The sequence below is a fragment of the Lutjanus erythropterus genome, chromosome 14 (genome assembly GCF_056507025.1).
Source record: "Lutjanus erythropterus isolate fLutEry1 chromosome 14, fLutEry1.hap2, whole genome shotgun sequence".
In the NCBI taxonomy this organism is placed as follows: domain Eukaryota; kingdom Metazoa; phylum Chordata; class Actinopteri; order Lutjaniformes; family Lutjanidae; genus Lutjanus; species Lutjanus erythropterus.
This window is the reverse complement of record NC_139330.1, coordinates 20161986-20189905: the sequence shown is the minus strand read 5'-3', so window position 1 is coordinate 20189905 and position 27920 is coordinate 20161986. Positions and strand designations below refer to the sequence as shown.

The 27920-nt window shown below is 39.2% G+C and overlaps 1 protein-coding gene across 1 annotated transcript in view; it reads left to right on the top strand.

Annotated features, from left to right (window-relative positions):
• The first annotated feature begins 5625 nt into the window (after window positions 1-5625).
• Window positions 5626-27920, top strand: part of LOC146315503 (VPS10 domain-containing receptor SorCS1-like) — a 77180-nt gene continuing 54885 nt past the window's right edge. Inside the window, exon 1 of the mRNA XM_084735743.1 lies at window positions 5626-6943. Within this exon, the coding sequence (XP_084591869.1) occupies window positions 6281-6943 (663 nt within the window). The 5' untranslated portion in view covers window positions 5626-6280. The remainder of the gene's footprint in view (window positions 6944-27920) is intronic.

The following is a 27920-nucleotide window of genomic DNA, read 5'->3' as shown; positions in this document are numbered from 1 at the left end:
ACTACTGTTGTTGTCCTGAGCTGCAATGAAGTAATTTCTGCACGCTGAAGGTTAAGCCAAGAAAAAAAAAGGGAAAAAAAGCAACTGGAAGAATAAGATTAACGTGATGGTGAAGAAGTGCTGTAATGGGGCTGAATACTGAATCTGTGCTGAATAAATTGTGGTTTTGAATCAGGCCTCATGCAAGAACTGAAGGTTAATGAATTAAAGCTGCGCCTAGTGTGTAATTAGTGGAGCGCAGACAGTGGAGAACTCTGCCAGGCAACAGATGGTGAAGCACCTACTGCAATGTCACCACAACTGCCAGATGCAACCCGTGGAGATTCTGCCTCGCTGAAACAAGAATTCAAATTGAAGCAGTTGTTGATCACTTGTCGCCCCAATCAGTTAGATAAGAAGAGTGAGAAGTCAGCTGCCAATGGTCATTTTAAACAGAGCAGTCAAAAAAAATAATGTCAACACCTAATCATTTTATGCTCTTCGATATTTGTGTGAAGTTTTGTCATAATTAACGTATGGATTCTTGAGTTACGGCCAAAAATCAAATCAGTTAATTCTTGAGTCCAAGTGGATGTTTCTACCAAGTTTGAGGAGATACTAAATTCACGAGATCAGGACGGACATGAGGTCAGAGTGACCGTTGCCTTTTGACCACCAAAATCTAATCAGTTCATCCTCGAGTCCAAGTGGAAATTTGAAGAAATTTCCTCAAGTAGTTCTTGAGATATTAAGTTCATAAGAATGGCATGACCTGAAAACATAATGCCTGTGGCCACAGGTGACGGTGACGTGGAGCCATAAAAAATGTTTTTTCGAGGTCAATACAGTCATGAATATGTACAAAAAAGTAGGCAGATCGGTTCAATGGTATTTGAGAGCAGTAACATGATCCCCTGGTGGAGGAGTAAGCAGTAAAATAAGCAATAAAACAATAAACAGAGAATTGTATCTCTCTCTTAACTAGATATTGATTTATATCTACACAGATTGGTTTATGGCAAAGTATCATTTCACCTTTTTACTTCACTGACATTGGCGGAGACTGCAAACCATATATCACATTTTCAAAAGAGTAAGTAAAGGATTTGAGGTACAACCCTGCAGCATTTCACCGGGGTCAGAGCACTTAACCTGCTCCCTGTATTGCATTTCACCATATCTCTCGATAATGTAATTGAAATCATTATTTGAAAAGGCAATTTTCTCTCCTGCTGCCCCAGAGGTGTGTTCAGCACTAATTAAAGTGGATGTCTCAGGTGTCTATTGCTACCTCAACACCTTCTATATGAGCATGTGTGGATCTGCATGAGACTACGTTACAAATCCTACACAGGGAGTTTCACACTTTTAACATTTCTTTTCTTTAAGGAGAGCATTATGTGTAGATAATTATTGGGAGCTGAAAAGAGGCTTTTCTATGGTAACTGTGTTGCCTTTGTCATATAGACATATTGTTGCTGATACTCAATGCTAAGCAGCACTGAAGGCAGATGTTAGCTTTTTAGTTGGAGCATAAGGGTGAGACAATGTACTGTGCATGAATAATGTCCTGAGTGTCTTTGCTTTTTTTCCCCACTGTTATGAGCAGCAGAGTAATTAGGACGGTTGTGAAAATGAACCAGACATCAGAGTGGAAAAGGTCTAATTTCAGAGATGAGCTACAACACTGCTCTTTTCTTTTCCTACAGAATCCTATTAAATTAAAAAAAAAAAAACACACAGAGAATAATCCCAAAACATGGATCTTTGTCGTCTCGTTCCTTTGTGTGCTTTTCACACCGTCTGCTCACAAGTTTCCATCATAGAAGTATGAGCTCGGGGAGCAGAGCGCAGTTTGTATTCAGTCTGTGTGACAGGCGGCAAAGCAGCAATCTTGTCTGTCGAAAGACAATGATTCCACTCAGCTGCCATGTTGTGCACACAAATGTGCTATACGACATCGGTCCTGAAGTCTGTCACCTCGCGTTGTGAAATTTGAAGTCTGTGAACAAGTCAAAAAGATCCTTCATGGGTGTTTGACTTTTAATGCACACTTTCACATCTCAGAGTCTGCTGGTACTACTACTCGATTAGTCATTGACAGAATTTTGACAGTTTTGATTCTATTTTGATCATTAATGAATTGTTTAAAGGACTAGTTTGTAAGATTTACAGGGATTTAGAGACAGAAACCATAACCATAATCATCGTGATTATGTTACCTTACACTGAGACTTTCATATTAGAGGTGCACAGAGACATGATTTGTTTCTTTATCTGTTCAATTAACAAAATGATTTATCTCTTTATCTGTATTGAGGTAGAAGACCAACAGTGGGCGTGGCAACTTAATATTCATTGGTAATGCAAATGTTGTGGTGATGAAAGATTGGCAGAGAATTAATTATCAAGTATATTTCCACATGCTGTACTTTTCATCTGTCTCTAACTATGTTTTTGAACTGTCTGAAGGCCACCACCACTTACGCTTTAACAGGGGGATACTGAAAAATCAAATACACGAATATGTACGAATATCCCTCAGTTGAAGAGGATAATTTTGGTACATTAAATGAATGATTGATTAAGGTTGATGCTACCTTTTTTAATCATGTAGCTGACTTTTTCTGAAAAATAATGAGCAACTGCGGATAGAATAAATATCCTTATCCGTCGCATTTCTCATGCTTTCCCGAATAATGTATTTGGATTCAGGTGCATCCCTAGTTTATATCTTCAGAGGGCGTGGTTCCTCTTCCATGGAGGCCACCATGTTGCACCAACATTTTTAGCCCAGAACAGACAAACCAGACACTGGCTCATGACAGGGTCTTTAGTGTTTTGTGTAAGTTTCACGGCTGCCGTAGCTACACGCTTGAAAGGGGAGGGTGACACGCAGTGTTTGCAATCTGCAAGTTCACCACAAGAAGCCACTAAATCCTACAAACTGGTCCTTTAAGTCATGTATCAAGAAAAAATGCCAAACGTTCTTAAGTTTAAAGCTACTACTGGGTATTTTCATATTTTGTTGATTTTAGAAGGCCCTGTGGACAAAAGAAGTAGTGTTTTTAATATTATAACCATTTTAATAGGTCAAAATACAATTTTCTCAACAAAAATTCCTTTTTCTTCTTTTGAACAGGCTATACATGCTACTCACTATATACTCACTTTGCCTGTGAAGATGTAAACACAGGCTCGTTTCATCTGATATCATGGAAAATCTGACCCGGTGGCAGCCATTAAAAACAACTCTAGAGAAATAAATAATCTGCTCGTGGAAGATCCTTTTTGCTTACGTAGGTCATATAGAGGCATCAGTAATAAACTAAGACTGTTTCATAACCAGTTAAAAAATCCTTGTAGTAGCTTTAAGTTTCTAAAATGGGACAATTTTCTTCCGTTCACTGGTTTAAATTATTGTAAATGAAATTTATTTGGGTTTTGTGCTCTAGAGATAGAGCAAGTAATTTAAAAATGTCACCTTAGTCCCTGGATAATTGTTATTAGTTTTTTTCAATATTTTCTGACATTTAAACAATTAATTGGATAATCTAGAAAGTAATTAGTAGATTAATTGATAATGAACATAACTGTTTGTTGCATCTGTCTTCGGGGAGTTATTTTTTATCACAGGAATATCATAAGCAAAACAAGACAAAGCACCAAAAACGAGCCATACACAATCCTAGCATGTACACAGTCATCCATGTCTAAACTAAGCAGACAGGCCAGGCAAAAATCCATTATGATCTCGCCACAATGTCATTGCAGATGTTTTCCGGGCACAGACAGTAAAAAATACATGTAAAAAGTCAAACAGGTGCCACACACAGGCATGAGTTTCTTTAAGAGGTCCTCTGCATTGTAGTGATTGGACTGAGCTTTAGATTTACATTACAGTCAAGAACTGGAGCTTTTTAGCCAATGTTCTCCATGATTGAAATTCTCAGTCAGCCATCAATCTGCATTATAGACTGGTTTCCCCTTGTCTGGTGGGGGCTAACTGAAACAGATTGAGACAGCTCTTGCTCACTGCATCACTAATGGCTGCCAATGAAAGACGTCTCTGTGCAGTTGACCCGTATGTGGAACAGGATCACGTCGCAGCTCAGAGCGATGGGGAGAACACAGCTCAATATAGGGACTCTCTCCGGCATCAGTCACCAGTCAACAGCATCCTCATCCTATTGACTAAATGTTGCCCAGAAATAGAATCTAATCACGGGGTTTGGACAGGCTCTAGTTCTCCTAATGGTTTACCATTAGCTGACTGGAACAAAGCCCAAAGTATAGAGAAATATAACAATATATTCCTGGGTGTCTGAATTGCATGGTAATAATGGGTTCTCAGTTATTGCCATGGCACCTACTCCTCTGTGCTTATATACAACAGCCGAACCAGATGGAGTTACAGAAAGATATGTCGCTGGAATTATAATTTTTTAGTCAGACAAGCCTCCATTAACCTGGGAAAATGGCACAAAACCTTCAAAATTTGGGGGAAAATATGCATTTTCTCTATTCAGCTGTGTTGAATGGACAATACCGCAGAGCAGTGAAACAATTTCCAAGCCATTTTGCTGTTGGTCCACAACAGAGTCATTACCTGCACGGCATAATTGACAGTGAACACAGGCAATCCTGTTAATTGATTACCTAGCCCTGTGCTAATGGAAAATGCAAAGCCTCATTGTATCTTCCATAAGGGTCCCGTCAGGAACATTTCCACACAAAGACACCCAGGTTGGACGCTATAATCTTTCTAGACTTCTCCCCAGGGACCCCAACATCTGAAGACCTGTTAGATAGGGTGACCCAACGTCCGCGTTCTGCAGGGACAGTCTCTGTTCCTGTTTTTGACTGTGAGTTAAAGAAGACTGGACAGGAAAGGTAAAGATATGGTGACAGCTTGCCAATTTATTATTCCGAATAACATTTTTGAGATAAAATACAAAAATGACGCAAGCAATGGTAATCTGGAGATCAGGTTTGGGAAGTAAAGTATCACAAGTAATGGATTACACATTTAGGATACAAAAAAGGTAACTGTAATAAACTACATTACAGAAAAAAGACATTATCAGGTTACAGATACATTTAGTAAAATAGTGATTATTAGTAGGGATAAAATTTTAAAATATATTTTGAAATAAATAATCATATACTACCATGTACAATGTGCACAGCACCACTCTGATCTGAGTGAAATCAGCTAATCTTACAGTCACTTCAGCATCATGACCACTAGTGAAAAATACGCTCCACTGGGTGAAAATTATTGACATTATTGACACAGTTTGTCTTTAAATCAGAGAAGAGGAACAACATCACAGTATAGTGACAGTTCTGTCCTCAGTGAATGTGAAAATACTGTCATCATCCAAGAACTAAACATCTTATTTAAAGAAACATTTACAGGCCTGACCAACTGTTAGTTGCGCAGCAAAACCGCTAACATTAGCCACACAGACCAACCACGAATATTAGCTACACAGTAATCCAGTTAGCTAGCTAACCTGTTGATACTACTACTGCTTTAACTAAAAAATATTTGGGGGATGTTATAATGGTGACCAGGATCACGTGAAGGTAAAATCATAAGTGCCAGAATAAGTTTATATCAGTTTACTGGAGGTTTGAGTATGAATAGCCTAACAAAGTAAATTGAAATATGCATAATGGCCACTATTAATCTACATGCATTCATGCATAATGAAGGAATATCTGAACAAACAATTAATAAACCTTCAACGAACATGAAACAGTATATTAACCCCCCCAAAAAAGAAAAACAAATCACCATGTTAGGTGCTTAAAGCAACCGAGTTACATTGTTTTAATACTATGACACTTGAATTAGGTTATTGAAAACTTTAAACAGGTAATCACTGATTATATCAAATACATTTTTGCAGTAACCCTCCACCTTTTATAATTAGTGACATTAGCCTGCTTGGCACATTGCTGATCAAAACCAGAATAAAAGCCCTCAGGAGACCACATGCCTCTACAGAAATATAACTTCATTAAGAGTACGCCCAGTTTCTTTTTTTCGTCCAGGTTGAGATGAGGATGCGGGGGTATGGGCCCCTCTCCCCTCTCGTCCAGGATTCAGCCTCCAGCTCCTCCTCTGATGCATCGTTTGCATCAGTACTTGGGAACACTTGTCCGCTCCGCGCGTTGCTGCACCTCCCCACAGTGCATTCACGGACTGCACTTTACCAGGTGATGACAGACAAGCGGTCAAGAGTGAAAATGATATGTTTTTAACCACGCCTGGAGAAGGAATTAACGTAGAATGGAGACGCGCCTCGGTCACTGCCTTTTTATCATTTTCTCTGAGTGGATTTGGCTCTTCACCCTAACTTCCATCCTGGGCGGAACAACAGCGGAGGTAAGGTGCATTCCCTCCTGCCAGCTGCCGCTCATCACTGCCTTTCCCCGAGAACTCGAGGCAGCCGCTGGAGAATTTCTTGGATTTACAGAGGGGTCACCACCGGGCGCCAAACCCACCGCCGGCGGGGACGCAGAGCACGAGGTTGCGGAATTAACCGAAAGCGAGGAAAGTTCGTCCAAAGGAGGTAATAACACAAGTAGTCTCCAGAAGGACGCGAAGCAAAAACTTTCCCACCCAGTGAAAGTGTTTTCTTCACGCCTGGCTACCCTTTTTCCCAGTGACTTCACTGAAAATAGCATCGAAGATGGAAAAAATAGCAGCTTTTACGCAGAAATCGGGGCGCAGGGTGATGTGGCGGTGAAAGAGGACACGGATGCGGCCAGTTGGAGACGGATACGGAGTGCGAGGAGCGCAGAGACTTGGTCCGGATTCAGACCTGAGGGCGGGGAGGATGCTTCGTTTGGGGACCAGGAGGAGTTCCAGCTCACAAGTTCGACATTTGCGCTCACCGGGGACACGGCGCACAACCAGGCGATGGTGCACTGGTCCGGACAGAACAGCAGCGTGAGTAGTTTTAATTTACGCACAGAGCTCTTTTGACGCAGTGTGGTCAGTGTTCACTCACGCATCGCGCTTGATGGTCATTTGAGTCATTTAAAGATAATTAGTTTAGGCTGAGAATGATCGAGAGGACGAGATGAAAGTGTGTGACTGCTGAGAGGCTGCAGAGTTTGAGGGAATTAGTCGTCTTGCCTCTCTCTCTCTCTCTCTCTCTCTCTCTCTCTCTCTCTCTCTCTCTCTCTCTCTCGCTCGCTCTCTCTCTCCCTCTCTCTCTCACACCACACACGCACAAACACTCACGCACACACCATCCATCCTATTGTTTATTGATTAGCTGATCTGGCAGGTAGGCTGAATTATTAAAGAAAAATAAAGTCAAAATAATATAAATTTAATGTAATGATGTCCTCTCTGTCCCATGCATTTTGGATCTGCAACTAACCAAATTATCGGATGATATCGGTCTATTACAGCTATATTGTCTATCAGCAATGGTGTATATTAGCCGATAAATATCAGCCATAATAATTTTATTTAACAAATTATGTCAGCAATATCATTTAATTTGAGTTATTTATTTGTATTCTTTGTCATTCTATAAAAGTCAAAATATAGCTGTAGTGTAGTTTTACTGTTTTGATTAATTTTACTAGAAGACAAAAATGAACATTTGAAGAGTCAGAACTGTTCTTTGCTTTTGCTGTAATAGTGGTGTCAGTTTGCTGAGCTGAGGAATATTATATAATCCATCTCTGCTCACTAGATCTCAGCCTTCTTACCCTCAGGTGTGCTTAAACCACAGTTACGTGAACTCTTTTTAAAATACACCATGTGAAATTATTGGTTACTTTTGGTATTGGCCATGAGAGGCAGGTACTTATTGGTATTGGCTGGAAAAAAAATCCATATTGTGCATCCCTAGATTATTTTCTTTATTAATCTGAAATGTTGTTTAAAGGGCCCAATTACCAGATTTTTGGGGCCAATGCCAATACCAACATTAGGGAGTAAAAAAAAACGTATATTGATATATTGGTCGATAAACACACTTTTTTATTTTATTTATTTATTTTTTACAGAGACCCATCGAAATGGTCAACAGTTGTTACAAAGATATGAAGGTTTGGGTAGTAACACATTATATTTAATAAGGATTATGTAATCAGATAACTGACTTTAATTGGACCAGATTATGCTTGGAAAATGTGTAATTAGATTATAGTTACACTGCCAAGGATTACTTAATTACAGTTTTGATTACATCCTCAAAATATGGCAATTTTAACATTATGAAACTTTTTTTCATGATAACCAATGCTATGTTATCTTATGAGAAGTATGTTTGACATGGGGGTTTCCTCAAAGTGCTTTACTTTGAGATGGCAGGGGAAGAAACTATACAAAAATATATGTTATTTGCACCGAAAAGATTTTGAAATGTTTAAAGATAAAGTAAAATATTTGTCAAACTCAAATTGTTGTGGCTGCATCGCATTTTAGTATGAAAAGCAAAATTTTCACTGTGTAATTTTGAAATAATCCAAAAATGTTCAGTTTTTTTGCAATTATGTTACTAATTATTACTAATTGATTTCCATTTAATTTCTATTTAGTAGTTTAACTGGTATTTTTAATAATTATACATACCTAGAAATAAAAAACACAAAAATGCTAAATATATGTATATGTTAATATGAATTAAGAAAAAGGATCAAATGCTGCCTATAAAGATAACAAATAAAAACAATCTACATTATCTTCTGTTCAAAAAAGTTCTTGTTTGGTCCATAAAATGGTGAAAAAGTTTGGTCATTGTCTCCCAAAGTGACTTCCTCCTGTCTTACTTTGTCCACAATCCAAAGATGTTCAGTTTACTGTCAAAGAGAAGTAAAGAAATCAGAAAATATTCAGATTTGAGAAGCTGAAATCAGAAAATGTTGACTCAAAAATTAAATTAAAATTTATTAAAAGTATTGATTTGCAAAATACTTAACTCAAAAAGACAAACTGCAGTTTTTCAAATGACTGATTTTAGCAGTTGGCTATGGGCATGTATTCTGTACATAAATGAGATCAATGACTTTTTCTCTCTAGCTATTTTCTTGCTCGAGTCTTATCCACTTTTTCTTAAAATAGAGAGACATCAGGTAAAGGTACAAAAGGTTAAGTATACAGCTGGATGATGAATGATTTGCTGTGTTCTCAGAGTTAAGCGCACGTTAATCTATGTCTGAGGGAGAAGAGCAACTGAAAGGTAAAAGTGAAAGTCATTATACAGCAGGAAGGTTGAAACAATATAAATAATTTATCTAAATTACATAAGACTCTTTTGACAAAGAATGCAACTTGAAGTTCTTTAGAATAAAGAGAAATGAGCAAAATGAAGTATAAAATACTAAATATAGTTTCAGAGAGTGATAAACACTTCAAGTTAAAAGACAAGTTGAAAGCTAACAGAAATAGATGTGTTTTAACCTCTTGGTTGCCTCCCTAATATCCAAGGGACTGGCTTCTCCCAGTTTGGGAACATCCAGTTTTCTTACATCTGTGGTTCTGAACATCTAATGGCCCACAGAGGCGGACGTGACTGAATATGAAGGCTCTGAAACCAACTGGGGGACAGCGATCTAAGCTGGTCCTAAGCCATTTAGAGTTTTACTGTATATACAAAGGGACTTTTAGAATCAACTCTGAAAGATATGTGGAGCATGTAAAGTTCAGCTAAAACAACACTCAAGTGCTCTCCTTTTCTTGTTTTGATCAGGAGTCAAACAGCAGGATTTGAATTATTTGTATCCACTTAATAGACTTTTCAGCAAGACCAGTGAAATGCGTAGTAGTCTGGCTTGCTTGAGATGTAAGCATGAATTAGGTGTTTGACATCTTGCTGGCTTAAATTGCATCCTGGCAATATTTCTAAGATGAAAGACGGATGATTTAGAGGTGTGATTTAATACTAAAATCAGAGTGTAACAGAGTGTGACACAGGGCATTGGCTTGATGTGGGGAACTACAGATCCAAGGTTCGTGCATAGTGCATCTCTTTTGGCCTCAGGGCTAAGCAAAAGTATTTATGTCTTGTTTGTCTTCCACTGAGTTTTAAAAAATTATAACTCATCTATTTATTAAGTGCAGGCAGGCAGGCTGTGAGCCAGTTTGAGGTATTTGCATTTGGCTCTGCAGAGCTGTATGATTCTGTGTCTTCGGCATAGCTGTGGAAATTGACATGATGACATCATCTAAAGGCAGCATGCAGGCTGAGAAGAGCATGTGATGAAGGCAACTTCCTTCTCCTAATGAAAGCAAATGTTATATTTCTCAGACACATAAGCAACCAAAATGATACGAAATCCTGTATTAACGAAACACATTTAAGATTAAGATTGTAAGATTTAAAGGGGCTTATTTGTCAGAATCTGGACAAAATCTAAGTTTTCATTAGTGCACAATTACCTGAAAATAAGAATTGTTTTTTTGTTACCTTAGAATGAGCATTTTTACCTACAGAAGGTTTGGGTACTCTTTGCACATGGAAGAAGTTAGGCTTCAGGGAACTCTGGCAGAAAGCCCAGAAAGTTGTCTGCCAGAAAGGGCGTTCTGGCAGAAAGGCTTTAGGACGTCAGGTGACATAGTATGAAGAGCGACAACAGGACCAGACTGTGATGGATTAATGGTAGGGATGCGCTGATTGACCGGCCAGAGACCGGAGCCGGCCAGTTTTCAGCATGACCGGCCCTGACCGGTGACCAGCTGGTCAATGTCACATACGCAATTCTGTGCTGCTCATATTCACACACATGTTCTGCACGATGGTCACATCATATGCGCAGCAGACAAACTGACTGTAACGTCACACTCACAACAGCGCTGATCACAGCAGCACACACTCAGACACATGCTCGCATGCCAGCAAAATAGCTGGCCAGTGTTAGCGACAGACTTCAAGAACAGCATAAAGAGAGGACAGATAGTCTACAATGAGACAGAGCAGCTGATGGTGTCGCCAAACAGCGGTAAACTTTCTAGCTCTGCATGTTAATATTAGCCAGCAGCAGACTGCTGTTCACAGACTGACAGTTAAAATCTCATCTCCTGTTCTGGATGAAGAATAAACAACCTGTGTTGATGCGTCTCCTCAGACATTTTCTCATCCAGACTTGTTTAACTTCTGCTTCTGTTTTTCTCACTGCAAAGTTTGCAAAGTTCGCCTGTCTCCATTTTGTTTACATCTGCTTCTACACAAGATCACGTGAAATTGCATCCCGCAAAATCTCACAAGATCACATTCTCTCTACATACATAATATTACAAACATAATCTTAATATAATAATGTAATAAGGCCTGGCTATACTTATTTTTATTTAATGGCCCATCTGTAGTACTTTCATGGCCCACCAGTGGGCTGCAGGCCACACTTTTGGATTCACTGATCTCAAGTTTTTTGGTGTTTTGTTTTTCAGTTTTCTGTCACTGGTTAGATTTAAGCAACAAAACAACTTGGTTTAGGTTTAGGTTTGGGTTAAAAAATGCCATTAACTTTGTGTTAGAGAGCCCTTTCTGACAGAGAGATTTAAAGGCTGACTTCTCCCATGTGCATCCTCTTTCATGGAGGCTGCCATGATAAACAGCTATGTTTCTACAGTAGCCCAGAGTGAACAAACCAAACACTGGCTCTAGAGAGGGCCTTTCACGTTTTTTTTTCACAATTTGCATTCACTATAGTTTCTCCTACATGCTTAAAAGGAGATGGTGAAACGATGGGTAATCAGTTGGTTGCAAGCTGCAACTTCACTGCTAGATGCCACTAAATCCTGCACACTGGTCCTTTAAAACATATTCAGCAAGGCTAAACAATTTGACAAGACCAGTGACAACTGTGTGTTAATCAAATGCTTCTCATGCAGCACTGATTCTGAAATATTTTAAAACATTCAGCTTCTGTAATGCTTGTTAAACAATGTCAAATTGGACCTTTAGTTTGTAAAATGGATGCAAAGAAATAATAAAAAAGAAAAAAGGCTGAAAAATAAATCAAAGAGATTAAGTCATGTTATGTTTTTTAAAACTACTGCCTTGCTTGAGGAAATCGTTTGACATTTGGGTATATACACTTTTCATTTTCTTGAGGAGAAAGATGCCACTGTCATGTCTGTACAGTAAATATGAAGCAGGTGGTTAGCTTAGCTTAGCATTAAGACTGTAAGCAGGGGGAAAACTGCTAGCTTGGCTCTGTCCAAAGGTAACAAATCCCACCTACCAGCACTTATAAATTTTGCTCACTACCTTTCATTTAAATGCTGGAACTATTTCTTGGCCTCCTTAGCCATTTTCCCTGCTGCCTTTTGTTATGCTAATCCAGTGCCTCCAAAACTTTATACTCCATGTACCACCTCAGAGAAGATTGTGCTTTTTGAGTACCACCAGACTGTTTTGTGCTATTTGGTCCTAGCAGGTGCTGTGGACACTTTACTGCCACTCTTAAGCAGCCAGTAGCACTTGGGATTGATTCACTGTTGACCATTTCATTTTTAACATGGGTGCTCAATTTATTTTCCCTCTGATCTGCACTTCTCTTCGTAAAAGTTACCATTTGGAGCCGCTATTGCAGTGCTTTCAGTCTTTTCATTTTACCTTATCTTGCCATCACAGTTTAGCCTGTAACTACCAGTAATCATGGATGACACACTACACGCATGATCATGACTACATAACAGGCTGATACTGAAACAAAAATACAGGAAATACAAAACTTATTTTGAATTACACTTCAGTGATGTCATGTTTATGAATGTGCATTTGAAATTTTGTAGAATTTTGATAGTATTGTATGGTTTTAAATTGATTTATTTCATTGAAAAAATATATTTCTGACATTCTTCCACATGCCACTAGAGGGAACTCATGCACCATCAGTGGTACACTCAAAATCTAGGCGCTAAGCTATTATCTAATTAACTGCTAGCCTTATAATTGCTATGTGGACATTTTTTTAAATTATATTCTTATAGTTAAAGATATAGGTCTTGGTGTGGATGGCCTTTAAAACTTGTAGGGCACTTAAGGTAAGCTACTGTTTAAGGGTTTGGGAATTCCTACGCCACAAATAAGTCTAAGGTATTATCACATTTGGGAAAATTCTGTTTCTAATTAGCAAGAGTCAATATGCATTAGTAAATTATACTCCTAAACCTGACATTTGAATATTTGTCTTTAATTCAAGTAATTATAAGAGGGATTTTGCATAATCTTTTTCACACTTAGGTGACATTCTAGTCCTGCTTTGAGAAATTTCCCCTCAGTGGCACAAAGTCTTATCACGCCTACTTACAAATGTAATATGTGTGTGTGTGTGTGTTCCCACTTCTGCTCTGTGCCACACCCCCTCTCTGTGAGTAGGTCCAGGCCAGGTGGTCAGCAAGGAAACTCACAAATTTCACAGCTGGTGTACTTTTTAAAAAATCTATTTAAAGTGTTGATTTATTTCCAAATGATTGAATTCCCCTTTTCCATGTATAACGTTTTTGTTTAACGTGGTAACAGTTACTGTTCAGTCGTAATGGCTGCAAACAGCTTCTGTGAGTATGAGAAAATTTGAAAGAGGTTTAGCAGCCGGTCACGCATCGATAGGCAACCTTATCTGGCAGCCTGGATGATGAGAGTGAGACAATTTGTTTTGTAAAATCTTTGAGTTGCTACGTTGGCCAACAAATAGAAAGAAAGAGGAAAATATTTAGAGACTGGTGAATGCTTGCAACGTTCATACATGCAACATTTCCTCTGGCTTGTTAATGTGACTCAGTTCATGTGGGAAAGTGCTGCTCTGTTTTGACTCTTGAGGCAGTTGTCCTCACATGTGGACTTTGTCATACATGAAATCAGTTTCTGGATGTCCGCACTTCAGTCTGGTAGCTATATTATGAAGTCCACTATAATGTATGTGTTGCAAATTCTGAAATCTGATAATTGGTTACACAGGGCATCAGACAATTTGTACACACAGTTTGTGGGGCACATTGTCTGAGCTTGTTATTGACTTGATGTTTATTTTTCCTGTCCAATTCCAGAAGCCTGGTTGGTGGATGTTACTGTTCTTTTATCATTTGTCCAATTATCACGGTTTGATAATTAAGCTGCCATTCTAATTTTGTCCTTTCTATCAACATGAAAACCATGGAAAATGCTCAATCACTTGCTGCTACCAGTCTAATTCATGCAGTTATTGTCTATGACACACTAGAACCAGTTTGTGCCTCTCATGTATTAGTATACATTCAGGTCACAGAGGTAATCATCAGCTTCTCTAAAAGACAAAACACCTACTGTTGTTTTGACACCCGTTTCCTCAAAGACTTTTCAAACCATAAAAATGAAAAAATATTCCATCTAATGGCTGATGAAAAAAAGATTTTTTAACCCACTCCCCAAGTTGAGCAGGAATCAAAGGAAAGATGGCAGCCCGTCAACTAACTGCTTAGGAAAACAGAAGTGAATGTGTGCTAATACATGACAGACACAAACTGGGGCTGGTCTGTCTTTATGCAACATTTCAATACTCAGCGTCCTCTCACTGAAATGAAACAAATTGACTTAGCAATTAAACAGCACGCCTCAAGGATTTCATTACAATGAAAGCAATTGTAACAAATGTACAATATATAATATTATTTGATGATGCATTTGAGTCTTTGCTTCATTCTGAACTCTAATGTAACATTAATGCTGCCATAGCCTTGTGTAGTTTACCTAAAGGATACAGTATGGAACTTGTCAATAAACTATATACTGTATGTTAATGTCTGAATGACATTAATGTGCAATAAAACATATCTGATTTTGTTTGGATTCCATCAGGTTTTTTCACTTTTTATTTTAAAATCTGAACCATGGTTTGAACGGGCTTGAGAAAAATTAGCGTATCCAGTGTCATGTCCATCTGTTCAAATGCAAAATTCTCAGTGTTCAAACCACAACAGGTACTGCACATCATGGTAGGTGTTTGTAAAATTCACTGTCTGCTGCTGGCCCTGTGCTTACGCTATTGCTCTAGGCTATTGTTCTCCTTGCTAATGCAAAATGGAGAAAACTAGCGAGCCATGTTTAAAGAATAATCATGACACTAAACCATCTAAGAAGTAATTTGAAGAAGTATTTTGGAATCAACAGCACAGATGGAAATTTGTGTCTGTTTTCTGATTTTTGTAAAAGGCAAGGCTACAATCAGTGTGTGATACACCCGGTGGCCATCGGTGGGGCTCTTCCCTAACTAGTGCTCCACTGTGCTGCTGACGTATTAAGCTGGTATTATTGTATTCTTTCTGTGTATGCAAGTGATGTAAATGTACATGTAGGCTTTGTGCACATATCCATGCCCCTCTTCACTTGTTGTCACCTTTGCATCCAGCCACTGTAGATACAGATCCACTGCATATGTGCATCCTCCAAATGGACTCTGAGTGGACTCCAGGAAGTAGTATAAATAGAACTAATAGGAATTCTTGTAGGTCACAGTTCTCCATGACTATAATAGTGCCCTCAGCCTACACAGAATTGATATACAATACACAAGATTTCATGAATGCAAGCTAAGGCAATCACCTAGACTATACCCTGCCAGCAAATAATGCACGTCGGTATATTTTCCAACGTTTATGTGTATTGAGTCCATATTTTAAACCAAGTGTTTTCTAATCTAATCAATATTTGGATTGTAGACTGTTTGCAACAGTGCCACCTACGGAAGAAGGCCTTACCTTTTCTGTATTCATATTAGTGAATAAATGTTTAGCGATTTGAATAATGAATATTGGACATGCTAATCTTTTGGTATCAGTATTTTGCACCTTAGCCACAATCTAAAATCAGCCTTTCTACATGGCTAAGACATATGGCTTCACACAGTATGGAACGACGGGCTTCTCACACTGAACAAACTGTAAATACAGAACCCTCATTCAGCTTTGTCCGCTGACAATTCCAATAAAGTTATTCAAACAAGACGGGCGCATCGTTTGACAATGCTGACAAAGAGAGACAGGCAGCGTTACTTTGTGCAGTGCTACTATAAACTGAAAATAAGACTTTAAAAAAACAAGAATACTGAGACACAGATGGCAGGGAAATGCAGACAATCTGGTCTCCAGTGACCTTCAGTTTTATTTGAATCACAGTACAATCTCAGTTAACGCTATAGAACAGCATGTAAACTACTACTACAGCAATATTAAAATAAGATCGCTACATTAATCTTTTGACAGCAGCCACATGGGAAATCCGACCGTGGAACTGCTCAGATGGGAAGACAGAATTTCAAATGTAGCAGAAATATATCTGTTAAATTTGTTATTTTAACAGCCAGATTGCAGATCATTTGGGTAATTGATCGGCCATAGTGACCCCCTTCACACTGAACATCTAGCAGCAACCGATCTTGCACAGGGATCTATTACCAGAAATGGAATATAGCATAATATTCTAATATTCGCAATTCTGTTTTCATCTGTTTTAGGGATATTAATTAAAAGTGAAACTTTAACAAATTAAAAATGTATTAGCTGATCATGTATGTGTTGTGTACCATTTACCTGGAGATGACAGTTTATTTTGGTCTGCCCTTTTAGTCTAAAAATGACGCAATGGCATAATTGTGCCCCATTTGACATTATTTTGTGTAGCTGTTCCATTTATTATATATGGACAGGCATATAAGAACAGCTGTACTGAGGGAGAGCCTTTACATTGTTTGTGCTTCATAAATTAATGTTTTCCTATTACTAATGTGCCAATAAAATTATCTAAATAAAACAAAAAGACATATGTTTTGTATATTATTAATGATTAATCAATTAATGATGTTCAGCGTTTCCATTATCAATTAAGGAAATTGTACAATATTTGCAGCCCTAATTAGTGTATCATCATCTGAAAGTAAGCATTGTATTTTCATTAGCTTAGAATGAGATGTTTATATCTACAGGGACTGAGTCTTCTTTGATGGATCACATCTTGTTTCTACAGCAGCTTAGAAAGAACAAACCAAACACTGTCTCTACATGCATCCGTTTGTGTTTTGACGTTTTCCATGGCAGCATGAATTTGGTGGCACAAAATGCACCTGAAGGCAACTGTAGCTTCTTCTACATGCTTGTAAAGGGTGAAGGGAGGGGTTTTCAGTTGCAATCTGCAAACTCACTGCTTGATGCCACTAAATCCTACACACGGATCCTTTAAGTGAGACTGTGGGGACACTGCAAATGAACACAGTAATGGTTATCTTACAACAGATTTTATGATGAGGTGTTTAAATTTATTTGAATGACTGACCTATTTATCTTTCTGTAACAGTGACAGACCTATTTTTCTTGTTCTCCTTGTGTTTGTAGAGGTTTTATTCGGGTGCTCTAGTTTTCTCTCATAGTCCAAACACATGTGAGTAAGGTGAATCAGAAAGTCTAAATTGCCTGTAGGGTTTGTACGTGTTTGTCATTCTATGTTAGCCCTGTGAGACTGTCGAACTGTCCTGGGTGTTGGCTAGTGCATGCTGGGATAGGCTCCAGCCCCTGATCACCTTGAACACGTCTGTCCTATTCTGTTTCTCCTCTATCCAGCTGTTTTAAATGCCATGCATATGATGTTAATCACTTAAAATTCTCCACAGAAGAAAAAGCATACAGGCAGCACAATGTATTATTTAAGAGATATCACAGGTGATTGATAGTTAACTGAGGAAAAAGATACTCATGTCCTAATGGTGCTCACAAACATTAAGTCATCAGACCTTGAAGTGGACACCACCTCGTTCTCCTTTTACGCCTTCTTCCTCCTGTGTGATGGGGTCAGGACTGTGAAGAGCCCTACGGCAGGAGACTTGGAGCAGGTGTTTGTTGTTGGTAAAAATCACGATTTTGATGTAGAGCTTCTGCCTACATCTCACTGACCCTGACCTTCAGCTTGCTCTTCAGTATTAAGGCCGTTAGTGTCTCCTTCTTTGTGGTTTGCCATTTCTTGGCAAAAGCGGCCTCATAATCCTTCTCAGCTGTAATTGAATGGCCATCTCCTGGGTACTCAAAACTTTCTGTATCTTAAGCATTTATGAGTTTCTCCATTTATGGCAAATACCCTTTTCTCTGCTTTGAGCAACCTTGAAGAGCAGGTCTCTCGTCATTCAATGTATATGCCCTGCTCATGGGTACACCATGTTTTGTAGTATTTTCAGCTCCCCGGTTTTCTAGTAGAGGACTCTCTCCTCTTCACAGACCCTGTGCTTGGTACACTGGTGCATAGCTTCTCCCCATCTGCTTCATTGAGCTCTCAGTAGACTGTCTCATCTGTCTTTGTCAATTGGAGACGGGCCAGGTACGCAGTAGTTTCATCTGAAGTCTTGGTTACTTCTATGACTCTGTGAACTAGGGCTGCTACCTGATAATCAACGATTCGAATCATTAGTTGGAGCCCCCACAGTTGACTGAGATTCTTCCAATTGAACATTCGTTTTTTTTTCCCCTGCCAGTCAGCGTGCTTTGCAGTTACAGGATAAGACAGATAGAAACTCCTAAAAATGCACAGGGAGGAAATCAAGGGAATCATAAAGATATTTTTACATTAGCTGGTGTATTTATTAAAAAATATCCTCAGAATCACATGTTGTCTGGTTGACTGATGAGAGAGGGTGAAAGGAGTTGTTGATAAACAAGTTTCAGCTCGTTTTCTTTATCTGTGTCATTGTACACAAAGCAGTGTAACAGCATGACAGGCTATAAAGTTTACAAACCACAAAACTAACTGTGATGTAAATGAGAAGAGTGATAGAAATGAAGAGCAGCATGACACGCTGTCAGCCACCTCATGCATGCAGGCCCACCCGCGGAGCGTGCAGAGCAAGTGACGCTAGCTTGTTTCCTTGTTGTTTGTGCTTGTTTTCACCACTGACAGACTCAGATTGTTACTGTTTGCGTCTGACAACGTTTTGGAAATGATCAAGACAGTGAGAAACCTTATTTTGAAGAGTGAGATACATTTTGTTTAACCAGAAACAGCTGTTTAATTGCTCTTGTCAAACTCACGAGAAACCAGTTTCATTGAAACTTTGCAGAAACTAAACAAAACTCACCAAAAATGTCTTGGTTTGTCTCTTCCCTGCCCCCAGTAATCATCAACTCTGGTTTGGTTCAGATAAATCCTTAATCCACAAGGTAAAAGAGCACGTAAGACAGGTGATGACAGGAGAGAAGCTCTGCAGGTCCACTGAATTTATAAATGAATGTACACTTTTAATTTGTCTGACTGTGTGAAAATCTGACGTTTACATCACAGGTGACAAAGAAGGTTAAGATGTGAGTCTTAATGGTAAAACATATTCATGTAGGCTCATATAGGAACTTAGCGTGGTGCATTGCATTGCATTCAATATAAATGTCTGTCCTATTCTACTGAAATACTTCAGTTTTATTTAAAATGAGTCTATATTGTTGTGGACATTGAGAGGCTGTCATTCCTTGACTTTACATAACTGAGGAAAAAGTCTGTGAAAAATACCCATTGATGCTATTAAGACACACATCATTTTTCTGTTGCTGTAATTATCCAGATACATTCATGTTTGTGGGCACCAATTGTTTGTCTGAGGCAAACAATGCTATGAATCAGTTAAAAGTCAAATGGTGTGATTATTATTTCATTATGGAGTATAAGATGAGTCTAGTTGATTGTACGGTGTCACCTTGAGTCTACCAATGTCTGTACAAAAGGATACATGAAAGCACTGTATCTATAGTGTGTTCTGCAGTCAATGTGCAGAATGGCTGAAAGGGTGAAAGAAACTATTCAGTCAAATAGTCAGTTAAGTCAAAAAGCTTTTTAAAATGTCACTTTTCAAGGTAACAAAATGAATTTAGATTTGAGAATTTACCTATTGAAAGTTTGTAATGGCTTTATTGCCATTACATGTTTTACAATGAAATCTGCTGTGCAGCTCCTTAAGGGGTTATATTAACCTTTCACACCTGCACACACCCACACAGATGCTATCAGCACCCAGGTGTCAGCAGCCAACAATGCTGTTTTCACTTGGGCTGGTAGATGAATATAGCCTAGCATGGCAGAGACAAACCCGACCAAATAGTTTTGTTTCCAAAACCAAACCAAATTGTAACTGAAAACTGACAATAATAATAATAAAAAAAAAACTGAAAATAAGTCAACTCAGTCTAAAACTGAAAGACAATTCTGACTTCTAGTTTAAACCCCAGTCTCCCAGGTCAGGACTTCAGTCCCAGTCTCCCAGGAGATAATCCTTTTTTAAATCCCTTCACCCACCACAACCTCCCCTCTGCAGAAACAGTAGTAAATAGTCAAGTAGTTGCTGTGTGACTACTATCACCTGGGTGCAAAAAGATACTGTGACACAGAGGAGTTACAGTTAGCAGCGGGTAATGGTTATTTTAGCAACAAGTAAAGCTATATGTCCATCGGGTAACCCCATAAATCACAGGGAGTTAAGGCAGAGGCAGATTTGATACTTTGATTGTATTGGCTGCTGTCAAACTGGCCTCCCACCCCCCCCAGTAGAAAGCAGTATGAAACAATTACTACAGACACTACAGCTTGCCCGACAAGAGCGACATCTAATTCGGTTGATGCAAGAGTCATTTTGTCAGTAATCATACCTATTCAGCCCTGGCTCTCCATGTTGTACCTCAGGGGGAGGAACGGGAGACTTAATGTGATCAATATTTAAATTCAATTTAGTCCTTTTCACCATTTTATCTTGCCTGCCTCCCCTCAGTACACCAGTACAAACAGCCCTGTTCTGGACACTGTGACACATGTAGCTTCCTGCACATAGCATGTTGTCATGTTCCGACCACCCTGTGGCTCATGCTGTCATTGTGGACCTCCACCAGCTCCCTTCTCTCCTGGGTGGCTCTGATGGACAGGCGGTTGAGCGGGTTGGGGTGGGGTTTTGCTGTAGTGTTGTTTTAGGCAGCGAACATCACACGTCCCGCTCAAGAAACATAAATAAATTCATGAAATACATAATGATAAGAATTGTAACACCACGATTCAACCCTAAGACGCCCGAAGACAAAGAATCTATTTTTCCTGACAAATTTGTGGATGTGGCAGTGCCTACATTGCATGGATAAACAGAGTGGCTGGTATTTAAAGCTCAGCACTGCACAGAAACTACTGGCAGGCTGAGTGCAGCTCTGCCAAGCCACCAAGCCTTCCTGTGGTGAGGTTCTCTAACGCCTTGAAATCCTGCAGAGTGTGTTTTTTTATCAGCAAGCTGTGCTCCCCTCCTGGGTTTCCTTTCTTCTCCACCGAGTGCTATCTAATAGAGCAGAAATTCCATAAAAACCATGCAAAGATTTTATCCTAGACCAGGACAAAGTTAATTTGGCTGAAATGATGAATAATACATAAATGAGATCTCACCGTCTTTTCTTTGTTTTTTTGGTTTTTGTTTGGGTGAAGACACATTTTTGTGTTTGCACTTCTTTGTGTTCAGTTAAATCAAAAGTATGATCTGCAGGTTTATATGTTTGTCACGTGTGCGCTGCCTGTTTTCACTTTGTTTCACTGTTTTATAACCAAGATGGTGTTTTGAAAATTAATGTGAAAATCAGCCGTTTGGCACGGTTAAATTTTAATCCAACACATTCAGTGCCTCGGTGCTCCATCTATGAATCAGAAACACTCGGTTGGTTGCTGTTGTCAGTATTCTTTTTTTGGCCATTGCTGAGTTGCCACCTCATTTCGTGTTTCACAACACTTTCATTTTACAGTGGCCACCTGTATTACTTGCTCACACAGTATGAGTTACACCATCTGCCTGCAAGAAAAGCCTCACATTCGAAACCATGACTTTGATTCACGCTCTGAAGTTTCCTTTTTGGATTTATAGTGATGCATTTTGGCGAACAGGAGGTTTCAAACTGTGTTGTTGAGCCTAACAAGACATATGGGTGAGAGAAATCCTTTTGCAGCATATTTATCTAATCAGCTGTTTTACTTTATTTATGTCAGAGAGAAACGCACTTTATTAAAGAGTCGGGGGAGCTTTTAGTTTGTCAACACACAACTAATCTTCTACCATCACACTCAGCACTTCCAAATCTCGAACGGAGTGCTCGAGAATTAAAAGCAGTTTTGAAAAAAGAAAAACATTCTTGCACAGCGAGCACAACTTTTTGGGGTTGGGTTGAAAAGCCTACCCACTTGCTGTCTAATCTTGCCTGCATTGATCAGACCCCCTCCTCATGCACGCTGAAGCTTCCAAGCTCAGCAGGCCGCCATAGCCTAGCTGCTGAACTAGACTGGGCTTTCATTTATGGTGAAGAAGCAAACGATGCAAGAGCAGAGGCCCAAAGAAGAAGGAAGCCGTTTCAGATGACTTATCAACCGAGCTGCTACTTCCACACAGGGCCGTCGGCTCGACATGAGGAGTCCAATAAAGTCAGACACTTGCTGTTGTGCTTGAAAGCTGTATCTGTAAAATGGAGCATGTGCTCGCTGTCCATTTAAAATGCTGTTTGTTTGATGTTCACAGATCAATGGTATTACCGTCTGCCAAGTAACAGAATGTTGCCGTCAATCACATCATAGCTGAACTTCATCTTGAATCACATCTTTTAAAAACTCATAGTCATAGTAATACCTCACCTTATGTTTTATTCACATTCTCCAAACTTCAAGACATTTATTCACTGTGTTTTCACACCTGCATGTATTTGTACATCAGATTTTGTCAGGACACCAACAGTTTATTTTCTGCAAAGTGATACTGTGGAGTTGCTTTGGTAACCCTTAATACAATACATAAGACTGTGAGAGATCACTAAGGAACAAGTTATTTTCAATAATCAAAAAATGAGGGACTCCTTAGCAACCACATGATGTGTCATTTTATTTGAGGGTGCACAAGAAGAGTAACTAAGGATTAAGTAATTAGTAATGAAATAGCGGTTATTAGTTTTTGCCAGGTCAGATTTAAAGGACCAGTCTGTAGGATTTCGTGGCATGTAACAGTGAGCTCCCTGCACCCTCCCCTTTCAAGACACTGTACAGGCAATGTGAGCTTGCTTTACATCATAACACACCCAATGGGACCCTCCATCTCCCCAAATAATATTTAATTTATTTCATGCTGTGAATTCTTTGCATTCAGACATTTATGTTCAGAGGCTTGACATTTTATTATGCGTTTGTTTCCGCTTCCTGTTTCTCCTGTGGTTCTGCCATCATTATGGGGCAGAAGTTGCTGACAATGTGATGTCAGGTGCAAGTAGCATAATAACATGATTCTCTCTTACTTGTTCATGATGTTGCTCTGTCTTCTCGATGTTAAGTGTGTATATTGTACCACTGTAATGTCGGAAAGACTCATTTCAGTAAGCCTGGGGAAATTCACCTTGCTAGGTGATAAACTAACAGGCTAGCCCAGCTAGCTTGCTCTGTATTACTGTGATCACAGTTAAGACTGTAAAATGAGATCAGCATACTGTGTGAATACTAAACAGTTGTAGTATTCACACAGTATGTTGATCTCATTTTACAGTCCTAAGTCCTGTAGTGGTCAAATCCTTCACTACAGCCCCTCCAAAGCAGTCATTCTAGGGGAAACACTGCCTTTCTTAATATAATTATTGCTTAATACTTAAACCAGGCATGTCCAAACTATTCCACAAAGGGCCGAGTGGCTACAAGGTTTCGCTCAAGCGAACCAACAGCACACCTGACCTGACTAATCAGCTGTTAGAAGGCTGAAATCAGTAGATGAAGTGAGTCAAGCCCGGTGTGCTCCGGCTTGGTAGGAACGAAAACCCACAGCCACATGGAATAAGGAACAGTTTGGACCTGCTTGGCTTCAGCAATGCTTGGTTAACATATTCACCTTCCTGTGGGTCTTCTTCTACTAAATCCAACTGTCTAAACTAGAGGCAGTAAAAATGTAGCCTACAGGTGGATGCTAGTCATGGCTGCCCTCTGGTGGTCAGGAACATTAATGATCCCTATTGGTAGGTTACAACGGTAGATCAAAATGATCACTAAAATAATATAGCTATGCTGAAATAATATAGCTACAATAAAATAGAATAAAGTAATAGAGGTACACAAAAGAATATGGCTATGTGCGCATTAATAAAAGAATTTAAGCATACATTTAAAAGGAACGCATAAATCACGTTTTTTAAGAGAAGTAACTAGTAACTGTAACTAATTACTAAATTTCAGTAACATGCCCAGCACTGATGAAAACACAACACTTCTTATTTTGAGGTGATTATGAATATTGTAGTTATTTCCTGTTGTATTCTGCCAGTACATCTACTGAAATCTTAGAGTCTGGACCTTTAATCAGGAATGACTCATGAAGAAAGTTATTCTGGTTCACAGATATTTATGAACCTATCATTACCTAATAATTCATTATTATCTCCCAGTCTGTTCTCTATGTCTTCTCTCTCAGTATCTACTATATAATCTTCAAATCCGAATTAGTCAAGCTATACTTTAACAACGATTCATTAATTATCGGGTTGTTCCGACTCATTCCTCAGTAAAAACTCACATAGCTGTGTACTGCATTATTGTTGTTTTATAATTTATGATTGCAGTGACCTCCTATCCATGGGAGAGCCAACAGCTCTGACTTCAAACGGCCCAGCCTCAGCACAACATCTGGTCTACGAGGAGATGTTGCCTTTGTTAATGAAGTGATATAAATTGATGTGGCAGACAAAAGCCTCTGTACATTACGTGTCTCGCTGAGGTGGTATTGAAGTATACGAGGATGTGCTCCCCTGCAGGCTTTTGTTGCCATCGAGTGAGTTGCAAGGCCGTAAACAACGTAATGGAAACAGACATTTCTTTCTTTATAAAAGGTGTTAAATGATGCTGTTTAATGTGGCGATTTCATCAAGTGAAGTTTCATACTTTATGCTATAGTGGACCCTGGGGTCTTTGAATTTGCTTGATAAGCTGTGTTTTTCATTCCTTGTACAGCATCCGCTGCCACATTGTTAACACTTCTGTGGTGTTAAGATCTGGTAGGCAGGTGTTTTCACCCTCCTTCTCCCAATTAGTTTGTAACGTTTAGTCTCACCAGTTGTCACTCATTTGAATATCATTAACCAAAATCTTGATATCTTATGAAATGTGAAATTCAAATTTCAGAAACAACCACACCTATCAAAATTGTGTTTTTCTTGTGTTTATGTCCCCTAAAATATCTGACCTTGTCACCACTGACTTGTATCTGGGTTTGTCACTAGAGAGGTGTTTTCACACTCCTCTTCTGAAGAGGGAGATGTCTGCGCTCAAAATCTGAGATTCAAATGAACCCAAGTAAGCTAGATTTGGTACATAACAAATTCAAAAGCCAATTGCTGTTATACAGGCAAGCAAACCTGAAACCTCCAGTTCAGAGCGGACATGTCAGTGCAGAGAGTGAGAGTTAGCATTGTCAGTGTCAACCATGGCCAGTTAAGCTAACAAGCTAACAAACAACATAAATAAAAAAGATGCTAACAGCACTTACCATGCTGTTACATCTGTACTAAGTTGCCAATTTTGGTACAAAACATTTATGCACAAACAGACTCCTCATCTGAGTCTGGGTCTGACTGTAGCTCAAACATGTATGGCTGAATCTTAATGAGGTTTCCTTAACGCTAACACTAGCCTTCTTGCTGCACAGCGTTCTTTCACCAACGTAGTCAACCTAGTGCAAGCAGTGATGGTGGGCAGGGCACGAGGCCAGATCCAGAATCAATCAATGAGAGAGAAAGAGTAGATGTGCTTTCAGACCCTTTTATTTTTATGTGGAAACAAAACATTAATCACAGCAGAATCTTAAGAAACTTTGAAGTGTGTCTTGAGGGGAACTTTAAAGCTGCTATCAGTTTTATATATAGATCACGTGACTCATCAGAGTTCTGGCATCTTCTGGTTTGTTTTTACCAACTTCACTCAACTCACTCTAAATTAAAAGTTTTGATTCACTCTCACCGCTCTCATCAGAGTTGTTTCCAAATGCAGCTGAGATGAAGCAAAAGTGAACCAAGAGTGATGTCACTCATTCTTCTGTGGACTAGCATTTTGAAACCCTGAGTTTGGCATTATGGGGGTTTCCATCCTGGTCTTTTGCAACCAGGTCATTCACGGTACCGACAAGAGGGTGGAGCAGACAGGCAACATGGACGGTACTTGGTTTTGGCCGCTCAGCAGGAAATAATAGTAACAAAGTTTCTAGTGTTACAACTAAATGGTACACAAAAATATGTTTCTGAAAACAATGTAGTCGAGAAATAGGCAATGTAGCAACAGAATATTGATCCAAATTTGATCAATCTAATTTGACAGTTTGATCTGAGTTTTGTGAGACCTTTGTGTTGCACTGGGAACTGAGAATGACTTGTCAATTACACCCCAGCCCCACCCCAAAATATACCCTGCTTTATTGTCTATTCTACTCTAAACAGGACCATAATTTATATAATGAACATCGTGCTGTATAGAAGAAGACTTTAAGCTTATGATTGGGACCATAAACTCATTAGGAATCAGTTTACTAATGTAATAAATTAGGAAGAAGTAGGGTCCTTTTGCCATAAGGGTACATCCACTCAAACTTCTTTTTTACAACCAGTTAACTCTATGATATAGACAAACAAGTAATTGACTGCCTGGTGTACATTTAGCAACATTTAGCAATTACAGAGCCAGATATTTCCTTCAGAAATCTATGGAGTACAAGACAGAGCTAAATAGATGGTGAATATTGGACTAACATTCACCAAGTGGCACAAAATATGACTCCAAATGAATATTGCCAACTTGCTAACCTGTTCAATATTAGTGTTGTGTTTACAGGTTATTGTGCTGCCTCGCAGTGTCCAAACTAAGGGATGTATAAATTACCAGCTCTGGTACTCTGTTGGCTGATGATTTGTAAATTGTCAGAGGGTCAGTTCACCTGAATTACAAAAAGAAAACTGTCTCCATCCACAAACAGTGTACTCATTACTCTGAATTACCCACAGATGGTGACAGTGAGATTAACAACACTGGTCTTGTTTTGTAATGAAACAAATGACTTTTAGCAACCAGGACATTGTTCCTGGAAAGACACATGGCTGTAAAAGTTTTGAAAGTCATTTTTCAGTGCTTTGTACGCCACACAAGCACAACAACATTTCATTCACTACCAATGTATTGGGAATGGAAGCAGAAATTTTAGAGAACCTGTGCAAACAAAACCAAAGCAACAGCATCTGCATGGCTAGATACCACTGGAAATGTGTCAGTTGCTTTATGGTCAAAGGTGAGCTGGAGCCTATCCCAGCATGCATTGGGCAAAAAGCAGGAACACACCCCAGACACGACACAGGTTTTTGAAACGTCATATTTGTCTTTATTATTAACATTCCAGTCAGTAACTCCTGTAACAATTGCTTTCATGGAATCATCCATCTGTTTAATTGCAGTGGCTAAACGTGATGACAGTTTTATTGATGAGGCAACTTAATTCCAACAGCTGATAAGGCTGGATCAACGGGTTAGTGAGAGTGGGAATGAATTGCAATGTGTATACTCTGTTGCTCCTTTCATTTGTCTCAGGTGTTCATCCTTCAATAACATTACCCCCCCTCTTCCCCCTCCTACCTTCTGCTTTCCTGATACCTCTACTCCTTCCCCTCTTCATGCAACACCTTCATTTCAGGAGTAATCTCCCCACCTTAAGCCCTTTAAGTCACCATTAAGCCTCCATTCATTGTTACATAATGATCAAATTCATCCCAGTCCATTTACCTCCAAGGTTTAAGATTTACAAAGGATTAGAGGTTGAAAAATCAATTTGCTTGCTCTTGGATGTCAGGTAATCCAGTTTGGAGATATGCTAGTGCCACTGCAGCTTAATGGGCCATGCCCTGCATGGTAGCTGGCACCGAATGTGGCACTTTTGTCGACATTCAAAGG